Genomic DNA, 26,735 nt, shown 5'->3' with positions numbered 1-26,735 from the left:
AAATCTGGATGAGGGATAAACATCATACACAATTTATAAACGAAAATTTGTAAATAATAATAATAATAAAAAGGGAACAAGTAGGTACGATACCTAAATAAAAATAAATCATCATCATTGGTTAACAGCCATTAGGCTGGTTTGCTGCAGTACGCCATGTTTCCCTGTCTTCTGCCTTCCTCTTGAGATCGTAGTAGGTTGTGACGTTCATATCCTCCATTATTTGTTTGATGTAGTCCAGTGGTGGTCTTCCTCTTGTGTTTTTGCCTTCAATCATGCCTTCGATAACTCTTGCTGGTAACTCCCCATGGGTCAATTTACCGAAAGGAAAACACACTAGACTTTCTTTTGGAAGCAGTGTACAAAACCCATACCTTCCGAATACGTTTAGTCTCCGTCTCCTGCCTGGATTCGAACCACAAACTCTAGATCTAAAGTCATTCAACTTACCATCTTCATCTTCATCATCCTCATCATCATCTTCATCACTTTCGTTATCATCGTCATTATCTTCCACCTCGTTGCTAATAGAGAACCGGGGCTGGTGTGGAACAGGTCTTTTACCGCGCTGAACTTGGCCTTCTGGTTCTCCGACTGCACGAAGCTTCTTCTTCAGTTTACCTGGAAACAAGCGAGCACGTTTAAAATGAAATTACATATAATGGTCGAATAAAAAATTAAATCTTGTAAAAAAAAAATCCAAGTGCTAGACCAAAATCAACGTTCAAGATTACAAGGATATGAAACCTCAGGAAATTTACAAGAATATTGCTACGAAATAAAACGCTAAAAAAAAACTCACCATGTAAAATTCTAGCTCGCTTACTTTTCTGCCCTCTCGGTTGATCTGCATTCGATCTGAAAAAAGAAACATTACTCATGAAGACGAAGAAAAAAACTTAAAAAAAGTGTGATAAAAGTATACCCTCCAGTGGCGTAGCGTCCATGTAGGGCGTGTATGGCGGCCATACACTCAAAATTTCACTCAAATACCCTTTTTATCAGGCATACTAAGGCGAGTGTGGAACTGGGAAGGTAGTTACCTAGTACCTACTTATACCTGTCTATGCCAATGCATGAGTTATGCATGGTGATGGAAATTAGTGCCCTACACTTGAATTCAGACCACGCTACGCCACTGATACCCTCGATCCCAACATAATCACTTGATGAGATTTCTAATTGTACGACATTGTATGATACAAACAGAAAATAAAAAAGTTCACGAATTCAAATACAAACCTTTTCTTTTCCGTGTCCTTTATCTCTTCCACTTTGATACTGTCTGTAAACAAATAAAACAAAAATGAACTTTATTAGACAAGTTGGTATGTTAAATGGTTTTGGGTCAACTATTTTTTCCCCAATTTTCTTCACGAAATTTAACCTCAAAAGATGTAGGTAGTTTTATACTAGCAGTTTTATGCCTTGGCGGGGTGGTCAGGAGGGCGCGGTCCGTGGGTTCAATCCTAGCCAAGGTATAGAATTTTATCAAATCCCATTCCCATGAAAAAAGTTACAATTCCCCTCTTTATTTTTCTTAACCCCTTCCACACTCACCATTAGAAGAATCCTTCAGTTTACCCCCACCAGTGCCGTGTCGCGCTCTCTTGCACGGGGTAGGTCCCCCACCTCCCTCATCCGATCCCTCTTCATCCGAGTTACTCGTAGAACTGGGTGGATATCTGCCCCTCCTGCTTCCGCCCTGGGCGAGAGAGTAGCTGGCTGACGAGGCCCAGATGAACTTGAGAATGTTCGAAGTGAGAAGGAGACTCTGTGGGAGAAAGAAAGAATATTTTTTCAAGTAGGTAAAAAAAAATAAAAAAAAAATGGCTTAAATGATGACAGATGACGTAAAATTAGGACACGAATCGATCGTTCCCAGGAAGAAGAGCCCATGTTAGTTAGTAGCAAACATAACATAGGCCATTCTCCCTGGGAATGATTCAAATATTGCGTGTGTAAGGGATTTCTACATGATGCCGTTTATTTCATTCCTTAATTCCTAGCCGTTTCTGAGATATAAGCGTGGTTCGCAAATCACGAACCACCCTGTAGAGTCAAAATGTTTGAGCCCAAAATAATGTTAGACAGGTCTACTATCCACAAAGCAAATTGAGCCAGCCTAGTTAGCTTAGTTGGTAGTGCGTCTGCCTTGTAAGTGCTAGGCTGTGGGTTCAATTCCCACCCAGGGCAGATTTTATCCTGATGGGATAATGTTTGGGTAGTTGTGCATAAGGCGCGTCAATGGGACATTACAAAAATCCTTTTATAAGAGGGAAGATACTTGCTTAAGGAGTGTTCCTAGCGAAGTTTTAAAAGGCGCGAAGTAAAAACAAGTCACATATTTTAATTGATTAGCACTTAAGAAACGAACTTTGAAATTTTAGGCGCGTCCGTGAGACATTACAAAAATCTGTCTATAAGAGGGAAGATACTTTTTGTCGATGGTGGGATTCGAACCCGGGACCTTCTGCATGGCAAGCAAGCGCATTACCACTGGACCAACCGTGCCCCGGTTAGATCTTTTGTGACATTAGTTTGTTGCTGAATGAAGGGTAAAGTCCCTGTCACTAAATTAGGGGTTCTTGGGAATTAAAGCCTGGGGTTATCCCTGATTTCTGTACAGTGTGTACAACACATAACTACATATCCTAAATAAATACAGCCCCTTGTGTAACTGACTCACATATACAAATTCTAACCCATTTCTAGGTAGATGAGCTAGGAAGATGCGGTTTTCACCATTGGATTCCTTATTTTTTGTATATACTGGGAAAAATCAGAAACTCCCGAAATTCCAAACCGTTCCCAAGATATTGACGTTTTTTAGTCCTAGTCGTTCGCGGGACACCCTGTATACAGCCCCTTGTGTAACTGACTCATTCACTCACTCACTCACTCACTCACTCACTCACTCACTCATTCACTCACTCACTCACGTATACAAATTCTAACCCACTTCTAGATGAGCTAGGAAGATGCGGTTTTCACCATTGGAGTTATTTTTTGTAGGTACTGGGAAAAATCGGAAACTCCCGAAATTCCAAACCGTTCCCGAGATATTGACGTTTTTTAGTTCCCCATAAGAAATACACGGGGAACACACTTTGAGGCCAGCAAAACTTTTCCTACGTTTAATATTTTACTCTCGCTTTTAGTTTTGAGTTTTAATTTCTTCGAGACAAGACTCAGGGACGATATTAGTTTTCAGGGGCGAAGCCAAGGGAGCGCAACGCGCGACCTCATGCCCACCCGCGAAGCCCCCGGGAGCGCGCAGCGCGACCGTAAGCAAGGGAGCGCGAAGCGCGACCCCAAGCACAACCCCGCGAAGCTCCCATAATATTTTACTCTCGCTTTTAGTTTTCAGTTTTCATTTCTTCGAGACAAGACTCAGGGACGATATTAGTTTTCAGAGGCGAAGCCAAGGGAGCGTGAAGCGCGACCTCATGCACACCCTGCAAAGCCCCAGGAGCGCGCAGCGTGACCATAACCAAGGGAGCGTGAAGCGCAACCCTATGCACAACCCTGTGAAGTCCCGGGAGCGCGCAGTGCGACCGTAAACAAGGGAGTGCAAAGCGCAACCCCATGCACAACCCCGCGAGGCCCCTGGGAGTGCACAGTGTGACCATAAACAAAGGAGCGTGAAGCGCAACCCCATGCACAACCCCGGGAGCGCGCAGCGCGACCGTATACGCAACTCCGCGTAGCGAACACGCGAAGCCCCCGGGGGGTGGAGGGGGGCGAAGCCCTCCTCCCGAGCACGAAGTGCGAGTTTATGTATATAGTGATTTATCTTGAAATCCAATAGCAATAAAAATTGCACCATGTGACTAGGTTTTACCCACCAAGTGTGTTGGTAACTTACCAGGTTGGTATGACTCATGAAAGAGGTTTTTCACTGCTAGCAGCGTCTGGATAAATATCGTTGGTTTCACTTTCTCTGTCGAGTTGGTCAACTCTCATTGCACATGGCTTGGATCCTGGTTTGACAATGATCATTCCTTTCACACCATCGGCAAAGTCTTGCCATTCATACGTGGAGAGTTCGTCTTTAGATTTAGCTAACTTTTCAGATATGACAGGTACGAAACTACTGGTAGATCACACCCCGATGACTCTAGTTTGTGAGGGTATGAAGTACTCACTGAAACACCTTTCCAGTGCTGAAGTGGTTGATGTTCCAGGTACTTCAATTAACAATAATTATTGTATTCGTGACTTTAAAAACACACTTGAGTAATTAATTATTAATTAAAAATTAAGGTGAAATTTTTAACAAATACACTTTTGAAAAATTCATAAATTCAAGCCCTTGTAAAATTAAAATATAATCTTCAATCTATTTCAGTGTTGCCGTTTGCTTTCACTATTCACTCACTTTAGATAACAAAAGTTATGCTCGCTCTTCGGGACGGATTTTATACACGCGAGGCAGCAAAAAATAAAATTAAATTTAACAATTTTTTGTGGAATATGTATTACCTAACTTTCTTGTAATTTCACCGAAAGCTATTTCTGCTATTTCTGAATGTACCTACGATCTCCGACTTTTTAGGTATGTATTATTATTTTTTTTATTATTTATTCTGACACGATCCGACACGTTTGCTTGTGGTTTTTTATGCTCTCTGCGGCAACACTGCTTTTACCATTGAGAAGTTAGCTCCTTTGAGTTTTTCAGGGGTTCCTAACGTTAACTCCGCCCTTGAACAGTGGCTCTCCTAGCGGTCAAATCTAGAACTTCGGCATTAAAAAAGAAAAAAACAAATGGATGCAAATGCAACTTGAACTTTTGGAAAAGTGGATTTTGATTTTCCTTTTGAAGTTGAACTTTTTACTTTTATTAATTTATTAAAATTGGAACTCCCTCTGTGTTTTTTAATGCAGGTTGTTTCTCCTGTATTTTTTTAGACACCACGAGTGCAAAGACTGCAAAGAGTGAACTTAAACACGAATGCAGTCTGGAGAAAAAATGTTTGCTGCATCTTGGTTCAGAGCATTGAACTCTTCTGAAAATACACACAGGATCTCTTCACTGTAAAAGTACACTTAGGAATCCCCATGGGGAGACCGGGATAACTATTTAGCTGTGAAGACAACCACCATCATGTGTGATAGGTGTGCGGAGTTCTCACATTTCCTTGTGTCATGTAAGTTTTGAGTGATCAATTTGCTTTTTTTATTTATGAGGTTTGACAGAGGGAACTGTAGAAAAATTAAGGTATTCCTACTTGCTTGTGGGTTGAAAAAATTAAAAGTAGTTATGTAACATCTAATATTCTTTTAGGTCCATTTGTATGCAGTACTTGTGATTAATGCTATGGAATGAGCTGGCATCACATGAGTAGCAGTAATTCATCCAGGGGCAGCTGCTCCTTCTCTTCGCCAATGAGTGAGGATGTTAAACCAAATATTCAACAAATGGCACCTAATGAGCCAAGCAGTTCAGCTCTTCAGTTCAATACAGTTGATGTCAAACAACCACCTCCTGGTTTTTCTCAGTCTTGCAATCACAAGATTTTAGTTTCTAAGTCTTTTGACTGCAAAACGGGGACAACTCAGGTGGACAATCTGCCCAGCACCAATGTGTCAAATCAGTCCAACCCAATTACACCTCAAACATCCACTGGCCGGACAAACCAATATAATATTCCACTGCAAAATGTTATGGGTAATAGTTCAGGTTTTTTTCAATCTAATGCAACAAATGTTTCATTTTATCAAGGTTCATTTTCACAGAATTCAGTCAGACCTCAAATACCACCATCTCAAGCATTGAGATATTATCAAAACTATCCTAGCTCATCTGCTGGTCCCTCACATGATCCTGTTGCTAACTTATCTAATGCATTCTCTCAGAACTTTAACCACTCCTGGCAGCAACCCCCTATGGCACCACCATTCTTTAACATTGTTCAACCACCTCTAGGTCTATCTCAACAACCTCCAAATCGTTTGGAAACAGGTTATGATCCTCCTGTAATGCTTCCACCACTGAATTGTCCTCCTCCTAACTTTCTCCCAAATATTCCTTGTCTTGATTCTAAAATACAAATTAATGGAAATGATAGAACAGTACCTCATCACAATATGACTAGTAGATTAGATCCAAGAGTTCAACAAAGAAACCGTTTAGAAACAACTCAGCAAAACTATTTAGATAGAAATCCTCCAAAAGAGTTATCTCAATCAAATGCTGCTCCACATATTGTTGCTGGTACATCTTCAAGCAATTTCCCTATCTCCTTTAATGTCCCTCCACCTGCATTATTTGCAGTTCCACCTCCCAGGCAACCAGATTATTCATCACAAACAATAAAATCTGAAATACCCAATAGTTGTTGTTTTGGAAACTCAGCTTCATTTAATTCTGAACTTGTTGCTGGTACATCTTCAAGCAATTTCCCTATCTCCTTTAATGTCCCTCCACCTGCATTATTTGCAGTTCCACCTCCCAGGCAACCTGATTATTCATCACAAACAATAAAATCTGAAATACCCAATAGTTGTTGTTTTGGAAACTCAGCTTCATTTAATTCTGAACATTTGAGCAAACCTTTTTGTAATGGTGTTGAAAGTAATAAAATTTCAAGGAATGAAAGCCGTACATCAAATGGACCCACATCACAAGATAGACAGTCCCGCAATTATCATTCAAACAGTCAAAGATTTAATCATTCCCGTAGTAGATCGCCCAGCACTAGTAGTAGAACAAAGTGTGATACTGATTCTAATGATTCCCGTAGCAGATCTAAACGGTCTAAACGGTCCCGTAGCAGATCTAGACGATCTCGTAGCCGTTCTAAACAATCAAATAATCATTCTAAAGATTCTAGAAGTCGCTCTAATCGTTCTAGTAACAGATCTAGACATAGTTCTACGAGAGGAAGAAGATCTACTAGTAGATCCAGACGGTCTAATAGCAGAACAAGATATTCTAGCAGTAGAGCAAAACGATCAAGAAGTAAGTCAAGATGTTCTTCAAGTCCATTGAAAAATTCCCATATCAGATCTAAACGATCTCGTAGCAGATCAAGATCAAGGCAGTCTCAAAGTCAGTCAAAAATGTCATCAAAGCGTCCCCGCAGTAGGTCGATGCATCGTGATGACGAGTCTAACCAAACGCGAAACAGATCTTCTTCCAGGTCTAAAAATAATGGATATTCCCACCGAAGTGAAAACTCTAAATCTTCCCCAACTAGAACTGAGCCTAATTTAAAGAGAAGACGTAGTCGAAGTAAAAGCAGGTCGGAGTCCAAATCTAGATCAGAAGTTCCCAGACAAGCTTGTGCAAGAAGAAGTAGATCCAGATCCAGAATCTTGTCTCCTAAAAGATCAGGGGAAGCATTAAGTAATCTAGACAAGTGGCGGATGAATAACTGCAGCAGTGAGCGGGAGATGACTGAAAAATTCAACACGTTAGCAGCTATGGAGGCAGATCAGATCATTGAGGAGGAAAAGAAAATCTGGACACGCTCGGCCCCTGCTGATTTGTACTATACAAAACGCACAGAAGATGACTCTTACGAATGTACTCAGAAAACACGTACAATTTGTGATGAGTTTGAATCCGTCATTCAGAACTTTGTTTCTGTGAAAGAGTCTAAACCACAATTTGATTATACAGCAAATAGAAAAAAGATCAAACGAAAGTGTTCCCACTGCGCATCCAACCCAACTGTATCAAGTGGTTCTGAATCCTCAAGTGATAGTTCAAGTGGGGAAGAAGATGCAGAAGAAGACAACTGGATGATGGAGTTACAGTTAAAACAAAATCATCCTGACAGACTTCATCCTGAGCTGTGGTTTAATGACAAAGGAGAAATGAATGATGGACCTCTATGCCGGTGTAGTAGCAAGTCACGTCGTTCTGGTATCCGTCACAATATCTATGCAGGAGAAGATGAGCAAGCGTTTTGTAACCCGGACACTAATAATGCTGATAAACTCTACCATTACAGGGTCACTGTGTCTCCACCTACTAACTTTCTTATTAACAAACCAACAGTAATCGAACATGATAATCAAGAATTCATTTTTGAAGGTTTCTCATTATTTTCTCATCATCCACTTGAGAAGTTGCCAACATGTAAAGTAATTCGTTTTAATATTCAGTATACCATTGTTTACATCGAGGAAAAAGTACCGAACGGATTTACTGTTAAAGATACAGAACTTTTCTTTAACTATTTGTTTCATGAGATATTAGAATTAGTTGATTTGGATCTGAAATCTGCAAATAATAAAGACGGCTGTCCTCAATTCCACATCATGCCCAGGTTTGTGCGGGAATTGAAAGACAATGGAAAAGAACTTCTCCCTATGTACAGAGTTCTCGAATTTTTTACCAGTAGTTTCGTACCTGTCATATCTGAAAAGTTAGCCCTCAATTCCACATCATGCCCAGGTTTGTCCGGGAATTGAAAGACAATGGAAAAGAACTTCTCCCTATGTACAGAGTTCTTGAATTTTTCACCAGTAGTTTCGTACCTGTCATATCTGAAAAGTTAGCTAAATCTAAAGACGATCTCTCCACGTATGAATGGCAAGACTTTGCCGATGGTGTGAAAGGAATGATTATTGTCAAACCAGGATCCAAGCCATGTGCAATGAGAGTTGACCAACTCGACAGAGAAAGTGAAATCAACGATATTTATCCAGACGCTGTCCATTTTGGATCGAATTCAGTCAGACCTCAAATACCACCATCTCAAGCATTGAGATATTATCAAAACTATCCTAGCTCATCTGCTGGTCCCTCACATGATCATGTTGCTAACTTATCTAATGCATTCTCTCAGAACTTCAACCACTCCTGGCAGCAACCCCCTATGGCATCACCATTCTTTAACATTGTTCAACCACCTCTAGGTCTATCTCAACAACCTCCAAATCGTTTGGAAACAGGTTATGATCCTCCTGTAATGCTTCCACCACTGAATTGTCCTCCTCCTAACTTTCTCCCAAATATTCCTTGTCTTGATTCTAAAATACAAATTAATGGAAATGATAGAACAGTACCTCATCACAATATGACTAGTAGATTAGATCCAAGAGTTCAACAAAGAAACCGTTTAGAAACAACTCAGCAAAACTATTTAGATAGAAATCCTCCAAAAGAGTTATCTCAATCAAATGCTGCTCCACATATTGTTGCTGGTACATCTTCAAGCAATTTCCCTATCTCCTTTAATGTCCCTCCACCTGCATTATTTGCAGTTCCACCTCCCAGGCAACCAGATTATTCATCACAAACAATAAAATCTGAAATACCCAATAGTTGTTGTTTTGGAAACTCAGCTTCATTTAATTCTGAACATTTGAGCAAACCTTTTTGTAATGGTGTTGAAAGTAATAAAATTTCAAGGAATGAAAGCCGTACATCAAATGGACCCACATCACAAGATAGACAGTCCCGCAATTATCATTCAAACAGTCAAAGATTTAATCATTCCCGTAGTAGATCGCCCAGCACTAGTAGTAGAACAAAGTGTGATACTGATTCTAATGATTCCCGTAGCAGATCTAAACGGTCTAAACGGTCCCGTAGCAGATCTAGACGATCTCGTAGCCGTTCTAAACAATCAAATAATCATTCTAAAGATTCTAGAAGTCGCTCTAATCGTTCTAGTAACAGATCTAGACATAGTTCTACGAGAGGAAGAAGATCTACTAGTAGATCCAGACGGTCTAATAGCAGAACAAGATATTCTAGCAGTAGAGCAAAACGATCAAGAAGTAAGTCAAGATGTTCTTCAAGTCCATTGAAAAATTCCCATATCAGATCTAAACGATCTCGTAGCAGATCAAGATCAAGGCAGTCTCAAAGTCAGTCAAAAATGTCATCAAAGCGTCCCCGCAGTAGGTCGATGCATCGTGATGACGAGTCTAACCAAACGCGAAACAGATCTTCTTCCAGGTCTAAAAATAATGGATATTCCCACCGAAGTGAAAACTCTAAATCTTCCCCAACTAGAACTGAGCCTAATTTAAAGAGAAGACGTAGTCGAAGTAAAAGCAGGTCGGAGTCCAAATCTAGATCAGAAGTTCCCAGACAAGCTTGTGCAAGAAGAAGTAGATCCAGATCCAGAATCTTGTCTCCTAAAAGATCAGGGGAAGCATTAAGTAATCTAGACAAGTGGCGGATGAATAACTGCAGCAGTGAGCGGGAGATGACTGAAAAATTCAACACGTTAGCAGCTATGGAGGCAGATCAGATCATTGAGGAGGAAAAGAAAATCTGGACACGCTCGGCCCCTGCTGATTTGTACTATACAAAACGCACAGAAGATGACTCTTACGAATGTACTCAGAAAACACGTACAATTTGTGATGAGTTTGAATCCGTCATTCAGAACTTTGTTTCTGTGAAAGAGTCTAAACCACAATTTGATTATACAGCAAATAGAAAAAAGATCAAACGAAAGTGTTCCCACTGCGCATCCAACCCAACTGTATCAAGTGGTTCTGAATCCTCAAGTGATAGTTCAAGTGGGGAAGAAGATGCAGAAGAAGACAACTGGATGATGGAGTTACAGTTAAAACAAAATCATCCTGACAGACTTCATCCTGAGCTGTGGTTTAATGACAAAGGAGAAATGAATGATGGACCTCTATGCCGGTGTAGTAGCAAGTCACGTCGTTCTGGTATCCGTCACAATATCTATGCAAATTATCTTGTTTGTTAATAATATAAGTACCTACTCTAATAAATACCTACATAGTTCCACATTCTTCCTTCAACAAACAACCATAATATTTTGCATATTGTTCTCAGCTTTTTAGTGTGATAGATACCAAGATACCATACTTTTCCTACCAGTTTTAGATACGTAGGTATTGTACCTATTGTTGTTTTTTGTTATCATAGTCATTTCTTCTCCAAGTATAGGTACCCATTATGCCTACTTAGTTTCATCCATCATTTAACCATGTATCTGAATTTGAAATAATGTACCAGGCCGATTTGTTTATCTAGATATCTACCTAGGTATTTGATGTTGGGGTAAGGATTGAATTTTGAAATGGCATAGGAAATGTAAAATGCATGCAAGTGTAGATGTATTGGAATTGTAAGCTCTTTATAAGGTCAACCTTAGGTAATAAAATATGGATATGTTGTTATAGATGTACGAAATAAAATTTGAAAGTTTCATTTCAGAGTGTAGCTTCTCTTTTGTTCCTTTTATTTATTAATAATTTATGTTTTTTATTGGGCGATTTTCTTCATCTGGGAACTAGGTGATTTCAAATTAGGCACCTATACTCCCAGTCAAAGGTAGCTTCTCGGAATCAAATTCAGAACAAGGACGAGACGAGAGGTCTTACGATTTCCTCAGTATAATGGGAAATGTTCGAAAATGGTGTAAATGTTGTTTGACCCTGAGAACTTTGGATGGTGGTGAACCCGACATTCCTATCTACAAGGTTATTGAACATGTGGGACCTACAAACAGTCGCTCCTACACTGTGGCTGTCTACTTCAAGAACGAAAGACTTGCCAAAGCGACAGGCAATAGTATTCAACAAGCTGAGATGAATGCTGCCAAGGTGGCGCTACAGAAGTGTCCATCTATTTGTCCTCAACTTGATCATCAGAAGCGAGTGATTGCCAAGAGTATCGAGTTGCAGAAGCATGAGGGCATTGTTACAGAAAGTTAAATACCTAAATACCATACTTACCCAAGATAATAAATCCCTTATCCTTATCTCTTCCTTATCCTGGCACTATGTTATTGCAAATATTATCATCCCATGTGTGTTCTTTTTTTATTCAATTTTTGAAAATGACACTTGATAAATATTTTTCTGGGTTGAAATATCATAATTTATTGTTTGAAGTTATGATATTCATTATTCAATAATTAATTAATGTACCTATATTGTCTTAATTCCTAAAATATCTGGATGATGCAGCATATGCACTGGCTTCTTTTTTTTTTTAATAAATTAGTCTTTAGTTATTTTAGTTAAAAATTATCTTGTTTGTTAACAATATACAAGTACCTACTCTACACACCTTCATACCTACATAGTTCCACATTCTTCCTTCAACAAACAACCATAATATTTTGCATATTGTTCTCAGCAATTCCTTATCCTGGCACTATGTTATTGCAAATATTATCATCCCATGTGTGTTCTTTTTTTATTCAATTTTTGAAAATGACACTTGATAATTATTTTTCTGGGTTGAAATATCATAATTTATTGTTTGAAGTTATGATATTCATTATTCAATAATTAATTAATGTATATTGTCTTAATTCCTAAAATATCTGGATGATGCAGCACATGCACTGGCTTCTTTTTTATTGAATAAATTAGTCTTTAGTTATTTTAGTTAAAAATTATCTTGTTTGTTAATAATATAAGTACCTACTCTAATAAATCTCTTCCTTATCCTGGCACTATGTTATTGCAAATATTATCATCCCATGTGTGTTCTTTTTTTATTCAATTTTTGAAAATGACACTTACTTGATAAATATTTTTCTGGGTTGAAATATCATAATTTATTGTTTGAAGTTATGATATCCATTATTCAATAATTAATTAATGTATATTGTCTTAATTCCTAAAATATCTGGACGATGCAGCATATGCACTGGCTTCTTTTTTATTGAATAAATTAGTCTTTAGTTATTTTAGTTACAAATTAATTATCTTGTTTGTTAATAATATAAGTACCTACTCTACATACCTACATAGTTCCACATTCTTCCTTCAACAAACAACCATAATATTTTGCATATTGTTCTCAGCTTTTTAGTGTGATAGATACCAAGATACCATACTTTTCCTACCAGTTTTAGATACGTAGATATTGTATTGTTGTTTTTTGTTATCATAGTCATTTCTTCTCCAAGTATAGGTGTATAGGTACCCATTATGCCTACATAGTTTCATCCATCATTAACCATGTATCTGAATTTGAAATAATGTACCAGGCCTATTTGTTTATCTAGATAACCATAATATTTTGCATATTGTTCTCAGCTTTTTAGTGTGATAGATACCAAGATACCATACTTTTCCTACCAGTTTTAGATACGTAGGTATTGTACCTATTGTTGTTTTTTGTTATCATAGTCATTTCTTCTCCAAGTATAGGTACCCATTATGCCTACATAGTTTCATCCATCATTTAACCATGTATCTGAATTTGAAATAATGTACCAGGCCGATTTGTTTATCTAGATATCTACCTAGGTATTTGATGTTGGGGTAAGGATTGAATTTTGAAATGGCATAGGAAATGTAAAATGCATGCAAGTGTAGATGTAAGCTCTTTATAAGGTCAACCTTAGGTAATAAAATATGGACATGTTGTTATAGATGTACCTACAAAATAAAATTCGAAAGTTTCATTTCAGAGTGTAGCTTCCCTTTTGTTCCTTTTATTTATTAATTTATGTTTTTTATTGGGCGATTTTCTTCCTCTTCTGGAAACTAGGTAATTTCAAATTACCTATACTCCCAGTCAGAGGTAGCTTGTCGGAATCAAATCCAGAACAAGGACGAGACAAGAGGTCTTACAATTTCCTCAAAATGGGAAATGTCCGAAAATGGTGTATCTATAATAAATGTGCGCAAATGACCTGTAGTTAAAGCGACTAGGTAATTTCAAATTACCTATACTCCCAGTCAGAGGTAGCTTGTCGGAATCAAATCCAGAACAAGGACGAGACAAGAGGTCTTACGATTTCCTCATTATAATGGGAAATGTCCGAAAATGGTGTATCTATAATAAATGTGCGCAAGTGACCTGTACTTAAAGCGTCTATGACTAAAAAAATAATAATAAAAAAAAAATAAATTGTATTTATTACAAAATACTTACGATTGGCCAACAAGGAACAAGGATTATATAAGAGCGAAAACTGTTAAATATCAATTTCGGATCCAATGAACAGGAGGCCTAATAAATAATTTCGGCTTCAAAGGACAGGAGGCCTTAAGCCGCGTTTACAAGAACACAAAAGGAAACCGCGGGCCAAACAAAAGTGTTGACCGCGGTTACCGCTAATGTTGATTACTTAAAACCGGCTTATCAGGTGTTTTGTGTTTTCCGCTTTTGTTTTGATTTTTGTTGATTTGATTTGATAAAAGAAAATTTTCATTTTCAAATTTAATCTTTTTTAAATTAATTTTTCTGGGAAAACTTTGAACTTTTACCTCTCATCAGTAGGTACCCAAGTGTTCAGATTACGTGTTATTTTACATTTTATTTATCTCCAGATACTCATCAGAATCTGAACAATCTGAAACTCACATCCATTTGTAAACTCCCCCGAGAAAACCCTCATGATTGATAAGAGAGGAAAAGTGTTTTTCCTCATACCTACTGAGTTCCAGGTTTTAGTTTCAAACTTCTTCTAAAACACTCCATGTAGTGTTCAGTAGGTATCGACATAGTTTGTAGTGCGCTTGCGCGTACTAGAGTTGTGAGTCTGAGATTTCATAGGGTGTCATAATTCAAGTTGGTTCCGAAACTTTAACTCAGCGGTTTCATGAAACCGGATCCGTATTCTCGGTTTCGAAACCGCGTTTCGAAACAGTTTCATGAGACACATCACTAAAATTTTTCAATCTTTTTTTAATTAATTTTTCTGGGAAAACTTTGAACTTTTACCTCATCAGTAGGTACCCAAGTGTTCAGATTACGTGTTATTTTACATTTTATTTATCTCCAGATACTCATCAGAATCTGAATGATCTGAAAATCTGAAACTCACATCCATTTGTAAACTCCCCTCATGATTGATAAGAGAGGAAAAGTGTTTTTCCTCACACCTACTGGGTTCCAGGTTTTAGTTTCAAACTTCTTCTAAAACACTCCATGTATCATTACGTGTTATTTTACATTTTATTTATCTCCAGATACTCATCAGAATCTGAACAATCTGAAACTCACATCCATTTTGTAAACTCCCCCGAGAAAACCCTCATGATTGATAAGAGAGGAAAAGTGTTTTTCCCCACACCTACTGGGTTCCAGGTTTTAGTTTCAAACTTCTTCTAAAACACTGCATGTAGTGTTTTAACAGCTTGGATTCCGAGCCACAGTTCTTTTATTGAAGCAACACAGTTTTATTTCAACTGATAACGGCAAGTAACGTGAATATTGGCATGTGGAATATATCGGAAATATTAGCGCCCCCCTCCTCCTTGGTTCTAATTATTAGAAAGCTTGAGTGGAGTAATCAATAAAAAGGTTCGCTTTATCAGAGGTGAATACCATTGATGCTCAATACTTATACTGCCAAGAGAAGTAATTTATTATGTGAAATATGAGGTGCAAAGACCCTAGATAAAGACTTTCAAAAATAAAATTATAATGGAATACTCGTACAGAGTAACAGTAAAAAGAAAAGGCTGCTCACATTTCCAGAGTTGTCCTTAATTTTAGTTACGGCATATCCATACAGCACATGCCGTAACTTAAGTTGTGACAACCGTGAAAAAGTGAGAAATATTTTTGAATATTTGATTAAGAAACTGAAATATCCCAAAGTATGTTTTTCCAAGAAAATAGGCCCAGAAGTAGAAAAAAAGGTGGTTCACCAAAGAATATTACCTTCAAATTTCGCCTCTGCAAAGGTCTGTAGTGATTAGGTTTGAATACGTCCTATTTGACACAAAGAAAACCATGTTTCATTTCCGAAGTAAATTGAAAATTTGAAATAGTCGTATGAACTTTTCGTTTCTTTTCAAAGGTCATTTTTTTACCTGCAAGATATGTGGGTAGACAGCTAGCTACTACCTACATCTTTTTTGTCTTATACGTATTTTTGGCTTATTTTTCCTGTATGAAATTAAATTATCAACGAACGCCACAAAATAAATTATAGATAGGTAATGCATAGGTCGCCTCTGCAAAGGTCTGTAGTGATTAGGTTTGAATACCTATTCGACACAAAGAAAACAATGTTTCATTTCCGAAGCAAATTGAAAATTTGAAATAGTCGTATGAACTTTTCGTTTCTTTTCAAAGGTCATTTTTTTACCTGCAAGATATGTGGGTAGACAGCTAGCTACTACCTACATCTTTTTTGTCTTATACGTATTTTTGGCTTATTTTCCTGTATGAAATGAAATTATCAACGAACGTCACAAAATAAATTATAGATAGGTAATGAATGCATAGGGAGTTAAGTGAAATTAGTATGATGACGTCATGGGATTTGCTGGCACTTTTGTTCTTTTGCACGATACTCGAATACTGGGACATTTGCTTCTTGCTGTTTTAGACTAACAATACCTAGGTACTTCGTAGATTCGTTGAAGCGCCCATCCTTTAGGGTTGTTTGCCCCTACAAATAAGCCTCTGAGTGGGCTTTTTCTGTATGAATAATACCTACTTAGTTAGAGGACTACTTACCTACTTAGTTGTTCCTGTAAAGGTCTGAAATATAAAAGACATGTAATCATTTTGCTTTTGTAGGAATAGGATTACTTTTTAAATTTGGATTAAAAAACCACTCTAATTCTGCCCCAACTAGCAACTAGTCCCTAATTCTATTCTATTTTTACTTTCTATTACAGGTGTGAAATGGCAGCGGGTAATTCCATTGATAAGAAAGATGGTATCAACACAAAATGGTTTTACATAGAGCTTGGAGCAGCCCAGGTAAGTTCTAGAATCTAGATAAAAAAAAACCATGAATATTAATATTTTACCTAAGAGTTAATAGGTACATACTCATACATAGTTGAAACCTTAGTAAATTTTTGTTTATGCTAAAATCATGGCACAGCTCAAGTGGTCATAATGGCATCTAGATACCTACTCTATATAAGTACTTGCTTACCTGAAAATGAAACTTTTTTTCTTCTTCTTCTTCTTCTTCCCATGAATATTAATATTTTACCTAAGAGTTAATAGGTACATACTCATACATAGTTGAAACCTTAGTAAATTTTTGTTTATGCTAAAATTATGGCACAGCTTAAGTGGTCATAATGGCATCTAGATACCTACTCTATATAAGTACTGCTTACCTGAAAATGAAACTTTTTTTTCTTCTTATTATTTATTATTATTATTATTTTTTTTTTTTCAGTTTGGAGCATGGGCTTCATTTTCCTGCTGGGTGGGACTTGGCGTGTGCGCACTACTCAAACTCTGCCGCTATCATCAAATACAGAACATGCGTGTTTCCATGTACAGGGAACGTCAGAATCTCATTTCCGAAACCCTCAAATCACAGGACAACGTCAATCCCCAGTTTGTAGGGGGAACCTCAGAGGGTACGAGTGCCCAAAACCCAAGGATCAATTAAGACTTACTTCTACGGAAAGTAATTGAGACAAAGAATCAATCTCTAGTGCCTATCAGATAGAAGGCGCAGTTTGTAGGGGGAACCTCAGAGGGTACGAGTGCCCAAAACCCAAGGATCAATTAAGACTTACTTCTACGGAAAGTAATTGAGACAATGGATCAATCTCTAGTGCCTATCAGATAGAAGGCAAATGAAAAGGCAAAGACATTTGCCAAGGATGGTATTCTAGAGAAAAAAATCCCAAGTTGGTTGAAATTTATGAGAACCAATAGATCAAAAATGGGGATTTCAAAAGACTATTTTTGGATGTATGAAGGTGGCAATACCTCAGAGGGTACGAGTGCCCAAAACCCAAGGATCAATTAAGACTTACTTCTACGGAAAGTAATTGAGACAAAGAATCAATCTCTAGCGCCTATCAGATAGAAGGCGAAGACATTTGCCAAGGATGATATTCTAGAGAAAAAAATCCCAAGTTGGTTGAAATTTATGAGAACCAATAGATCAAAAATGGGGATTTCAAAAGACGATTTTTAGATGTATGAAGGTGGCAACATCAGAGCAAATGCCAAGAGAGTGAAATTTCCTGGAGAAAAATTGAAATGACCAAGAGACAAATTGGGCTGTAAGTTGGAAGGAGAGAGTATACCTACCTACCCACCCAAGTAGGATGAAATTTCCTGGAGAAAAATTGAAATGACCAAGAGACAAATAGGGCTGTAAGTTGGAAGGAGAGAGTATACCTACCTACCCAAGTAGAAGAGTAGGACAAAGAAGAAGATGGAATGTTAATATAAGAGCTACAGAAAATCCAGCTTTTGAAAATTTGGTCCGGTTCCAATAATTTCTTATGCCATGGCTGGTATGGAACCTGCGCCCAACAGTTCACCGACTTCACCGATTTTGTTGAACTCTTTGCCATTGAGGTACGTATTTTCAAACAGAGGTACTTTTATTTAATTTTCACATCGCCATATTGAACCACAGTATTTATTAGATTTATATTCAATTATTCTTCCTCTTTATATTTTATTATAATTATTAGGATTATTAAAAGTCGACTTCCACACTAGGTATTTAAATTTAAAACTTCCACACTATTTAAACCATGAACTTTTGCATGTTTTCAAACCTTATAGTGAGCACCCACAATTTTTATTCGTTTGGAGATTTTGAACAAATTTAATGACCTTTTTTGGTGAAAAACTTTGGCAACACAAGATTTCATCTATTCGAGGTGAAAGTACAGTGTGTAAATAGTTATCAACTTATCAGGGTGCGTCCATACGTTTTGACAACTCTGTATACGCTCCATTTATTGTTCAGTATACGTCCGCCATTCATACGAGTAATACTATGTGTCATTGACTGTTCATTAAATGGTCCTAAAAAAATAGTTTCAGCTTGTTTGAAGAATAAACTAGCGTAGAGTTACAACTCTGTCGTGTTTCCTCAAAGTTTTGACTGTATTTTTGGTTACTTTTGAGTCGTTTTTTCAAATATACTATGTGTCATTGACTGTTCATTAAATGGTCCTAAAAAATAGTTTCATCTTGTTTGAAGAATAAACTAGCGTAGAGTTACGAGTTGCAACTCTGTCGTGTTTTCTCAAAGTTTTGACCGTATTTTTGGTTACTTTTGCCAATAGCTTGAGTAGTTTTTTCAAAGAGGTGAAAGTACAGTGTGTAAATAGTTATCAACTTATCAGGGTGCGTCCATACGTTTTGACAACTCTGTATACGCTCCATTTATTGTTTAGTATACGTCCGCCATTCATACGAGTAATACTATGTGTCATTGACTGTTCATTAAATGGTCCTAAAAAATAGTTTCATCTTGTTTGAAGAATAAACTAGCGTAGAGTTACGAGTTACAACTCTGTCGTGTTTTCTCAAAGTTTTGACCGTATTTTTGGTTACTTTTGCACATAGCTTGAGTAGTTTTTTCAAAGGCTCAACTGAGTGTTTTACGCGGACGTTGACCTTTTTTCTTCTTGAACTACGTACATTTTACGGTCTGAATATATTTTGTTTGTTATTTAATTTATTTTATAGTACCTCTATCTACTCTTTAAGATTTTATTTATAATGTACGGACTATTTTTTGTTGTATAAAAATAAAGAAATTTTATATTCCATGTAGACTAATAAAATAATGTATTTTAAAAGTTAGGGTAAAAGAACACTCAAATAAGCATCATTCAATAGGATAAGGAAAGTCGTGTGATGTTCACACCAGATTTTTAGTATTTAACGAACAATAAAAAATGTTTCTAATAAAATTAGTCCAATCCAGAGTTATCTACCGTGGATTCAGGCCTAAGCCTAAGAATTTAGACTCCTATTCAATTTATTTTTCAAAGGGTTAATAACAGGAGACATAAAGAATAAGGATATTCGTTTAGGTTAGGCGCACCGTTGACGAGGCCAAAAACCAACTTGGTTTCCAAAAGCCATACAGGTAAAGTAAGGTAGGGTCTTTCAACACATTATAATCTGACTCCATGCACATTAATGCCGATTCTGTTTTGGGAGTCTAAACTCTTATTTATCCCTCCTATAGTTCGATACTTACAGGTGTAAAATATTATTGTCCAAAAGTAAAAGTCTGCTAGCTAGCTACTTTCAAAGCCCCCTTATGATAGGGCTTTTATTCATCGACAGCTAGAGTCTACTTATCTAGAGCTCTCTAAAGAGTAAAATAATCTAGTCTACAACACTCTCGAGTTAACGAACGTTCCACGTACAAAAACTGTCTGTATTAGTTCCATTTTGTGTTTTTAGCTAAATTCCTTTTAGGGATTAGCTATTCATTTTTTACACATGGAATCTCAAACATTTGAACCATCCTCCAAAATTTGACAAAAAATAACTAAAAAATACCTAGTTTTCTTTTGATTAAAACCGTTGAAAAAGTAAATACCTATGTACTTATCTAGGTACATACATATTTTCTGCAAATTAGGGCATGAAAGTGATGGATTTATTTCTACATGCTTCGATGACTGAATGTTTTGTTAATTTTTAGAGGAGGTGCCTTTTCAAATTCGGTTTCGATGTATATAGTGGGATCTTATTATTATTATTATTATTATTGTTCTAATATTAAAATAAACAACATCAAAAACTTAAAAGTTAACCTTACTGCTAAACCTTAAATCAACTAATAGAAACTATGAAACCATTTAAAACATAAACAAAATTTAAATGCAAAAATAATTAATAAAATAATAAGTAAATAATAGCAAAAGGATAATTAATATCTAGGTATTTTTATAATCGACAAAAACATCGGAAAAACTCAGATACTAAATTATATAATTATTAAAACATATTTTAATAGAGGTACCTACCTACCTACCTATTAGGCAGATACCATATCAGCTAAGACTAAAAAGTGTCTGTCTGAATCCCCGCAAATCTCCGTCGATAGTAAAAATTCGCATGAATTCTCGCAATCCTTTGACACTAATTTTAAATAAAATTTTCATAATACTTTATCGCTTTAATACAAATTACCTAATTAAAATAAAGAAAAAATAAATAAATAGATAGTAAATGAAAATAAATAATAGATAAGTAAATACGGTATACAAATAATATTTTATGTAACTCTAGAGTTAACAGGTTTTATTTCTCAATCATTTACGTAAAGATACGCGATAGTAGAGTTTGATTATTGAATGGTGCTTATTTGGGTGTTCTGTTGTAACATTTACAATATCTCTAACCGTTTAGTCGATATAGCTGAAAACCGCCAAAAAGGGGTCGAAACCCGTCAAAAAGCGGTCAAAATACCGCCAACCGCAGCACCTATGTTAACCAAAGTCTAGCTTTCCTGGTCAGTCTCTTTCAAGCTTTCATAATGACGCTATCTTGTTCGATTTGCTTCAGACGTCGAATAACCTGGGCATGCTCTTCGAGCAGTCTGGCGAATTCGGACTTCCTCTTCTCAGCTTCAGTCTGGAAAAATAAAAGAAAACGAAGAAAATAATGAACTAACGAAGTGAGATCAAGTTTTTTTTTCGAGAGGTTTGATAGAGGGAACTAATATGACTGCTAAGGATAGGATAGGAGAAAGCCAGCCGTTCCGAGAACTAACCTTATCTGTTTAGGATAAAATTCGCCTCGTGAATTGAACCGCGACCTAGCGATTACAAGGCAGTCGCGAAGGGGGGCGTTTTTCTGAATTATACTACTTACTAAACCAGTTTTCTATTATCGTGAGAATTTGTCAGTATTTTTTTCTCTTTTTAGTAGGTTTGATAGAGGGAACTGATTGATCCCCCGTCTGTCGTTCTACCCTGTATTTATTGAACTTTTCAACTTTTGACTTTAATCTCGTAAGGGCATTTTGTTTATTTTGTACTTGGAGGTCTTCCAAAAATTTCCGAAGCCTAATTGGCGTAAGAAATGTCTGAAAGGCTTTTTACGTCATTGTTAGTATTGTTAGGTAGCTTTGAATGGAGTTCCTATTACCTAAGGTCCGAAGTTCATAGGTTTTTTTTTGTTATTCAAGTTTAAAAATAACTGTTTTGACTTGACTTGCTTGTAGTGCAGGCATCTAAGGTTTTCTTATTAGGTAGCTAGCTACCCTAATGAGAAGTTTAATTTAAATGGGGGATTTTTAGAAGAAAAAGAAAAATTCCGTTGGTCCTCATTTTTTCTGCTCTATGACTTTGAAACATGACCCAAGTAAGCGCAACTGATCTATTGACACAGTATATCAGACACAAATACCTAAACCCCCCTGTGAACTCCCCTGTCCTCAAGTTTGAACATAATATTATGTAGAAGATATACCTATATATCAATCTTTTATTAGAGATTAGACGAACTGCTCAACTATTGAGTTGCCAATTGACACAGTATACTAGTCCGACACAAATGTTATCAATTTCAAAGAATTAATTTGACGATGCGATTAGTACACTGAACAAGGAGAAAGATTAAAACCTAGTACAAAAGTCGATGGGAAAGTTTAGAATCACTCTGTAGGCTGTATACGAGGAAACTCCGTTTCATTTCCTTATCACTGTAATCAATTAGATTCCCCTGGGACAGTGGGACACAGAGTGTATACGGTCATCCTAAAGCACGACGTAGAAATTATTTCGTTATGAAATGTACAAGGTTCTTATTTCCTTATCACTGTAATCAATTAGATTCCCCTGGGACAGTGGGACACAGAGTGTATACGCTCATCCTAAAGCACGACGTAGAAATTATTTCGTTATGAAATGCACAAGGTTCTGAAAAATCCATAGGGGTTTTCGTATGCATTAAATCAGCCGTTCTTAAACAACTTTCCAGCAGGAAGCTCTATGGCTAAACGAGATTTTCCATTGAACTCAACGAGAGTCAAAGCTACTTTTTGCTTTCCTTTTTTTGTGTCATGAATTACTTTTTTCACAGAGGGAACTGTAACTGTTAAGGTCTTATCGTCCCGAAAGTGAAGAGAGAAGGAAGACAGGATAGGAGAAAGCCAGCCGTTCCGAGAACGCATCTTATCTGTTTAGGATAAAATCTGCGCCGGGCGTTAATCAAACCCGCGACCTAGCGCTTAAAAGGTAGACACGCTACCCTCCATGCTAACTAGGCTGGCCATGAACCTTGAAGTAATGCGAAAGCGGTTGCCACACTTTTTTCTTATAGCTTTTCAATCGTATGAACGCCTTGCAACATTTTGTATATGCAATTGTGCTATAAACAAAAGATTTAGTGGAGATGTCGGTTTCACAATTCACGAGAACCCGTCCCAGCAGCAAGTTATCTCAAACAGTCCCCGTCCAGATACCAACCACACCAAACGTTGATTAACTTTAGTAATTTGTTGCGAACTCGTGTATTTTTGAACGTTGCTACTTCAACTAGCTATAGACGTATATGTAGGCTATAGCTACTCATAGCTCAATTTTATGAACGCCGTGTAACATTCTGTATATGCAATGTGGTATAAACAAAAATTAGTGGAGATGTCGGTTTCACTCTTTCACATAATGTACGCATAGGTACATACCTACGAGTATGATTTTTGATTAATTTCTGCCGCTCACCAGTCTAATGCCTTTGTAGGTAGGTACTGCAAAGGCATACAATTTTCATAATGTAATCATATCCAAAGCCTTTTTTCACAAGTCTTTTCTACCTGAAAAACGTGGAACGATAGAGCAAAATGTAGGTAGGTATAATAGTGACATTCAAGAAAAAACAGAAAAGTAGGTACCTATATAAACGCCGTGTAACATTCTGTATATGCAATGTGGTATAAACAAAAATTAGTGGAGATGTCGGTTTCACTCTTTCACATAATGTACATACGAGTATGATCATTTTATTTTTTGATTAATTTCTGCCTCTCACCAGTCTAATGCCTTTGTAGGTAGGTACTGCAAAGGCATACAATTTGCATAATGTGCTCATTATGCAAAGCTTTTTTCCAGAAGTCTTTTCTACCTGAAAAACGTGGAACGATAGAGCAAAATCGCAAAATGTAGGTACCTATAATAGTGACATTGAAGAAACAACAGAAAACCTATCAGCTGAATACAAAATTCACGTATTTACGTATATTTTTCATATTATTAACGTATAACTAACAATGATACACCAAAAAATGCTATAAAGATAACAGGAAATGGATGCTTCTTAAACTATAGGGCATATTTTTAGTATTTAACTAACACATATTTCTAATTAGTCCAACGCTATCTACCGTGGATTCAGGCCCAAATCTAAGAATTCAGAACCGGGTATACTAGTGGGCGATCTTAAAATATGTGGGATAAGGTTAAGAGGTTCAAATTCAAATCCTACATCTCCCCAAGGATTAGGATTAGGCTTAAATATGAAAAGGCAATGCGTAGGCAACCTCTGTGGAAAGTGGGTCACATTCAATATACCTATTTCAGTATTAATATTTACCTACTTCCCTTGACCTACCTACGTATATGTGCCTACCTGAGGAATTCCCATTTTTCCCCTTTCGAACTACCTAGGTTTTCTTTTTCCCCCGACCATCGCCGGTATTAATATTTTTTCCCTCTCGTCTTTACCCTAATTAGGCTCAAATATGAAAAGGCAATGCGTAGGTAACCTCTGTGGAAAGTGGGTCACATTCAATATATTTCAGTATTAATATTTACCTGCTTCCCTTGACCTACCTACGTATATGTGCCTAATATCTAAGGGATTCCCGTTTTTCCCCTTTCCAACTACCTAGGTTTTTTTTCCCTCAACCATCGCCGGTATTATTATTTTTTCCCTCTCGTCTTTACCCTCATGTATGTAGGCACTTAAATACTACTTATGCAATAGGTAACTAATAAGAGAAAGTATGTAAAGGTGTGTCCAAACTTAGTCGACCGGCCATCGATCGACGTCAATTCACATCGATCGACGCGTGTGGACACATCTTAATTTTGAGAGTAAAGAATGTAAAAAACGGTCAAATGATAACATCAACAACCAAAGAACCCAAATTCCAAAACCACCGAATGTAGAAGTTGATCATTTGAATCTAAAGGAACCTCATTTCTCATTTGTCACGGGACCCCGGCCATCGATCGACGTCAATTCACATCGATCGACATCAATTCACATCGATCGACGCGTGTGGACACACCTTAATTTTGAGAGTAAAGAATGTAAAAAAGGGTCAAATGATAACATCAACAACCAAAGAACCCAAAAACTACCGAATGTAGAAGTTGATCATTTGAATCCAAAGGAACCTCATTTGTCACGGGGACCATTTTCAGTCAGAACGGATGAAATATTTTCATCTGTAAACTTTTTGTTCTTTATTTCTTTTTGGTTCAAATTCTCCAAACTCCGACCATAAATCCCAACTTGCATTTCCTCACAAACTCAAATGAAGTCCCATTATTTTGCGGTGAAGGTGGTCACTGTGAATTGTACATCCAGAACTCAATAAATAAAAAAAAACCCTTCCTTTCTTGAGAAGTTTGAGACTCGGTGCACCTCATATTTGGGTCAAGGAAGGGAAACTTTTTTAATAATAACAAAATTGTTGCCCTAAAAGTTTTTTTGATTTTTTATTTATTTGCAAAAATAGAAAAAAACTTCCAAGGAAAAGTAGTGGGTTGCCATGAGTGGGTGCCTAGTCTTTACTTTGCTCTCCAAATGTCGAGTAATTTCATCCAGACCTCCTGATCAAAATGGAACAATATCGGCTGTGATTAGGGTCATGAAATTCCAAAACTACCATCAGTCTCAGACGTTAACCCGTAACCCGAAATATCTTGTAATTCGAAAAGGCATCCTCTTTGGAGATTTAACAGGAGGATCTGTAATAATGAAGGTCTTAGCGACACAAAATCTAAGAGAGAAGGAGGACAAGATATTAGAAAGCCACCCGTTCCGAGAACGAACCATATCTGTTCAGGATAAAATTCGCCCGCGATGGAATTCAAACCCTACCGACCACCGCTCACAAAACAGACGATAGACCTACATAGATTGCGATCTAAACTCTATTTGTTAGTGAATTGTATGTAAAAAAGCCAACTAGACTGGTTGAAGCCATCCTGTGTTCTTACCCGCATTCTTCTGATTTTGGCATCACATTCTTCCTTGTTGTACCTCACATCTAGACTTGTGTCGGTGAGCAGCCGGTGTAGATCGTCTTCAACCACTTTGGAAGCATCCACGTCATCTATCACAATACTGAAACAGACAACTGTAAGTCGGACAGTTCTAAAAGTTTCACCATTCGATTCGGCGTGAAAAATCACATGGGATCAACTATTCACTTCGCATTAGCCAGTAGGCATGGGCAATATCACGAATGCATCAGTAACCAATGGATCAAGATTTCTGTCGTACCCTGTCACCAAGAAAACACTATTTCGTCTAATTTGAAACTCGACCTTGAACATCGAGTGACTCCTTCTCTCGAACTTTCAAGGACTTCTATTACTTCGCGGAAGAGAAAATAGATCCTCAGCTTTCCGAGAGAGAAACTTGGAAAATGTCTACGAGAAAGTTCGAGTTTATGAAAACAACGTCGAGAGAGTATCTTTAGAAAACAACTTTGCTTTGAGAGTAAATTTGGAAAATAACTTCGAAAGTATCTTTGCACAATGATTTTCGGAAATACCGGGAAAGCAGGTGCAACGGTCTGTGGATTAAGGAAGCCAGATACGTTCAGATATTCCATCAGACCGTCTGACATAAGACAAACTTTTTATTTAGGTATTTCTTTTTTTTCCAGGTCATTTGTTTAAGAAGGTCTGATTCATTTATTTTTAAGGAGTTTAACGTCCCGGCTTATTACTGATAACTGCTACTAGCAGTTCTTTACAGCCTCAGTGGGTTTTACTTTTCGTGAAGGGGGGTTTACCCAACATTCAACTAAAAAAAGAGAGCATTTGATCAGATATCTAAAAAAAAAAAAAAAATCTGAGCTTGTGTGAAGACTTGAGAT

General features: G+C 37.1%; 4 protein-coding genes and 4 long non-coding RNA genes across 12 annotated transcripts in view; 5 read left to right on the top strand and 3 right to left on the bottom strand.

Annotated features, from left to right (window-relative positions):
- LOC113469604 (nucleolin-like) overlaps positions 1-3,886 on the bottom strand; it is a gene marked incomplete at its 3' end in the record, with an annotated part of 4,104 nt that extends 218 nt beyond the window's left edge. The window contains exons 1-5 of the mRNA XM_026827450.1: positions 3,869-3,886; positions 1,561-1,774; positions 1,243-1,285; positions 803-858; positions 375-621 (exon numbers count right to left, since the gene is read on the bottom strand). Of these exons, the coding sequence (XP_026683251.1) occupies positions 375-621; positions 803-858; positions 1,243-1,285; positions 1,561-1,774; positions 3,869-3,886 (578 nt within the window). The remainder of the gene's footprint in view (positions 1-374; positions 622-802; positions 859-1,242; positions 1,286-1,560; positions 1,775-3,868) is intronic.
- A 1,381-nt stretch (positions 3,887-5,267) lies between these two features.
- LOC103514498 (ribonuclease 3-like) lies at positions 5,268-11,758 on the top strand. Its single transcript, XM_026827449.1, has 6 exons — positions 5,268-6,224; positions 6,393-8,282; positions 8,411-8,910; positions 9,371-9,741; positions 9,999-10,650; positions 11,276-11,758. The coding sequence occupies exons 1-6, from the start codon at positions 5,329-5,331 to the stop codon at positions 11,662-11,664; spliced, it is 4,698 nt and encodes a 1,565-aa protein (XP_026683250.1). The 5' UTR covers positions 5,268-5,328; the 3' UTR covers positions 11,665-11,758.
- A 641-nt stretch (positions 11,759-12,399) lies between these two features.
- On the top strand, positions 12,400-13,385 carry LOC113469615. Its single transcript, XR_003392977.1, has 2 exons — positions 12,400-12,877; positions 13,117-13,385. It is a non-coding gene; the product is annotated as an uncharacterized LOC113469615 (long non-coding RNA).
- Positions 13,386-16,500: 3,115 nt separating this feature from the next.
- LOC103514495 (transmembrane protein 179-like) lies at positions 16,501-17,338 on the top strand. The gene is made up of 2 exons (XM_026827455.1): positions 16,501-16,636; positions 17,070-17,338. Exons 1-2 carry the CDS (start codon positions 16,559-16,561, stop codon positions 17,286-17,288), a joined length of 297 nt encoding a protein of 98 aa, XP_026683256.1. The 5' UTR covers positions 16,501-16,558; the 3' UTR covers positions 17,289-17,338.
- LOC113469614 lies at positions 17,094-18,104 on the bottom strand. 2 transcript variants are annotated; one of them, XR_003392976.1, is made up of 3 exons: positions 18,036-18,104; positions 17,615-17,941; positions 17,094-17,248 (listed from the first exon to the last, which is right to left on the bottom strand). It is a non-coding gene; the product is annotated as an uncharacterized LOC113469614 (long non-coding RNA). The 2 variants fall into 2 exon arrangements; XR_003392975.1 differs by lacking the exon at positions 17,094-17,248 and adding an exon at positions 17,355-17,371.
- Positions 17,365-17,959, top strand: LOC113469613. Its single transcript, XR_003392973.1, has 2 exons — positions 17,365-17,604; positions 17,836-17,959. It is a non-coding gene; the product is annotated as an uncharacterized LOC113469613 (long non-coding RNA).
- Positions 17,966-19,384, top strand: LOC113469612. The gene is made up of 2 exons (XR_003392972.1): positions 17,966-18,525; positions 18,959-19,384. It is a non-coding gene; the product is annotated as an uncharacterized LOC113469612 (long non-coding RNA).
- A 1,730-nt stretch (positions 19,385-21,114) lies between these two features.
- Positions 21,115-26,735, bottom strand: part of LOC113469607 — a 47,197-nt gene continuing 41,576 nt past the window's right edge. For all 4 annotated transcript variants that reach the window (XM_026827452.1, XM_026827453.1, XM_026827451.1 and 1 more), the window contains exon 4: positions 21,115-21,250. In XM_026827452.1, coding sequence (XP_026683253.1) covers positions 21,140-21,250 — 111 coding nt within the window. In that variant the 3' untranslated portion in view covers positions 21,115-21,139. The remainder of the gene's footprint in view (positions 21,251-26,735) is intronic.

The sequence above is a fragment of the Diaphorina citri genome, unplaced genomic scaffold (genome assembly GCF_000475195.1).
Source record: "Diaphorina citri unplaced genomic scaffold, Diaci psyllid genome assembly version 1.1 scaffold1156, whole genome shotgun sequence".
In the NCBI taxonomy this organism is placed as follows: Eukaryota; Metazoa; Arthropoda; class Insecta; order Hemiptera; family Psyllidae; genus Diaphorina; species Diaphorina citri.
Note: the sequence above shows the minus strand (reverse complement) of the source record. Positions and strands in the feature narration are given on the sequence as shown.

Bases quoted from the DNA above. Each gene is read 5' to 3' on its own strand.
- LOC103514498 (XM_026827449.1), top strand. From the start codon at position 5,329: ATGAGCTGGCATCACATGAGTAGCAGTAATTCATCCAGGGGCAGCTGC. The intron at 6,225-6,392 runs ATCTTCAAGCAA...TGTTGCTGGTAC, and splicing joins CCACATATTGTTGCTGGTAC to ATCTTCAAGCAATTTCCCTA. The intron at 9,742-9,998 runs GTAAGTCAAGAT...CCTAATTTAAAG, and splicing joins TAGAGCAAAACGATCAAGAA to AGAAGACGTAGTCGAAGTAA.
- LOC103514495 (XM_026827455.1), top strand. From the start codon at position 16,559: ATGGCAGCGGGTAATTCCATTGATAAGAAAGATGGTATCAACACAAAA. The intron at 16,637-17,069 runs GTAAGTTCTAGA...TTTTTTTTTCAG, and splicing joins TAGAGCTTGGAGCAGCCCAG to TTTGGAGCATGGGCTTCATT.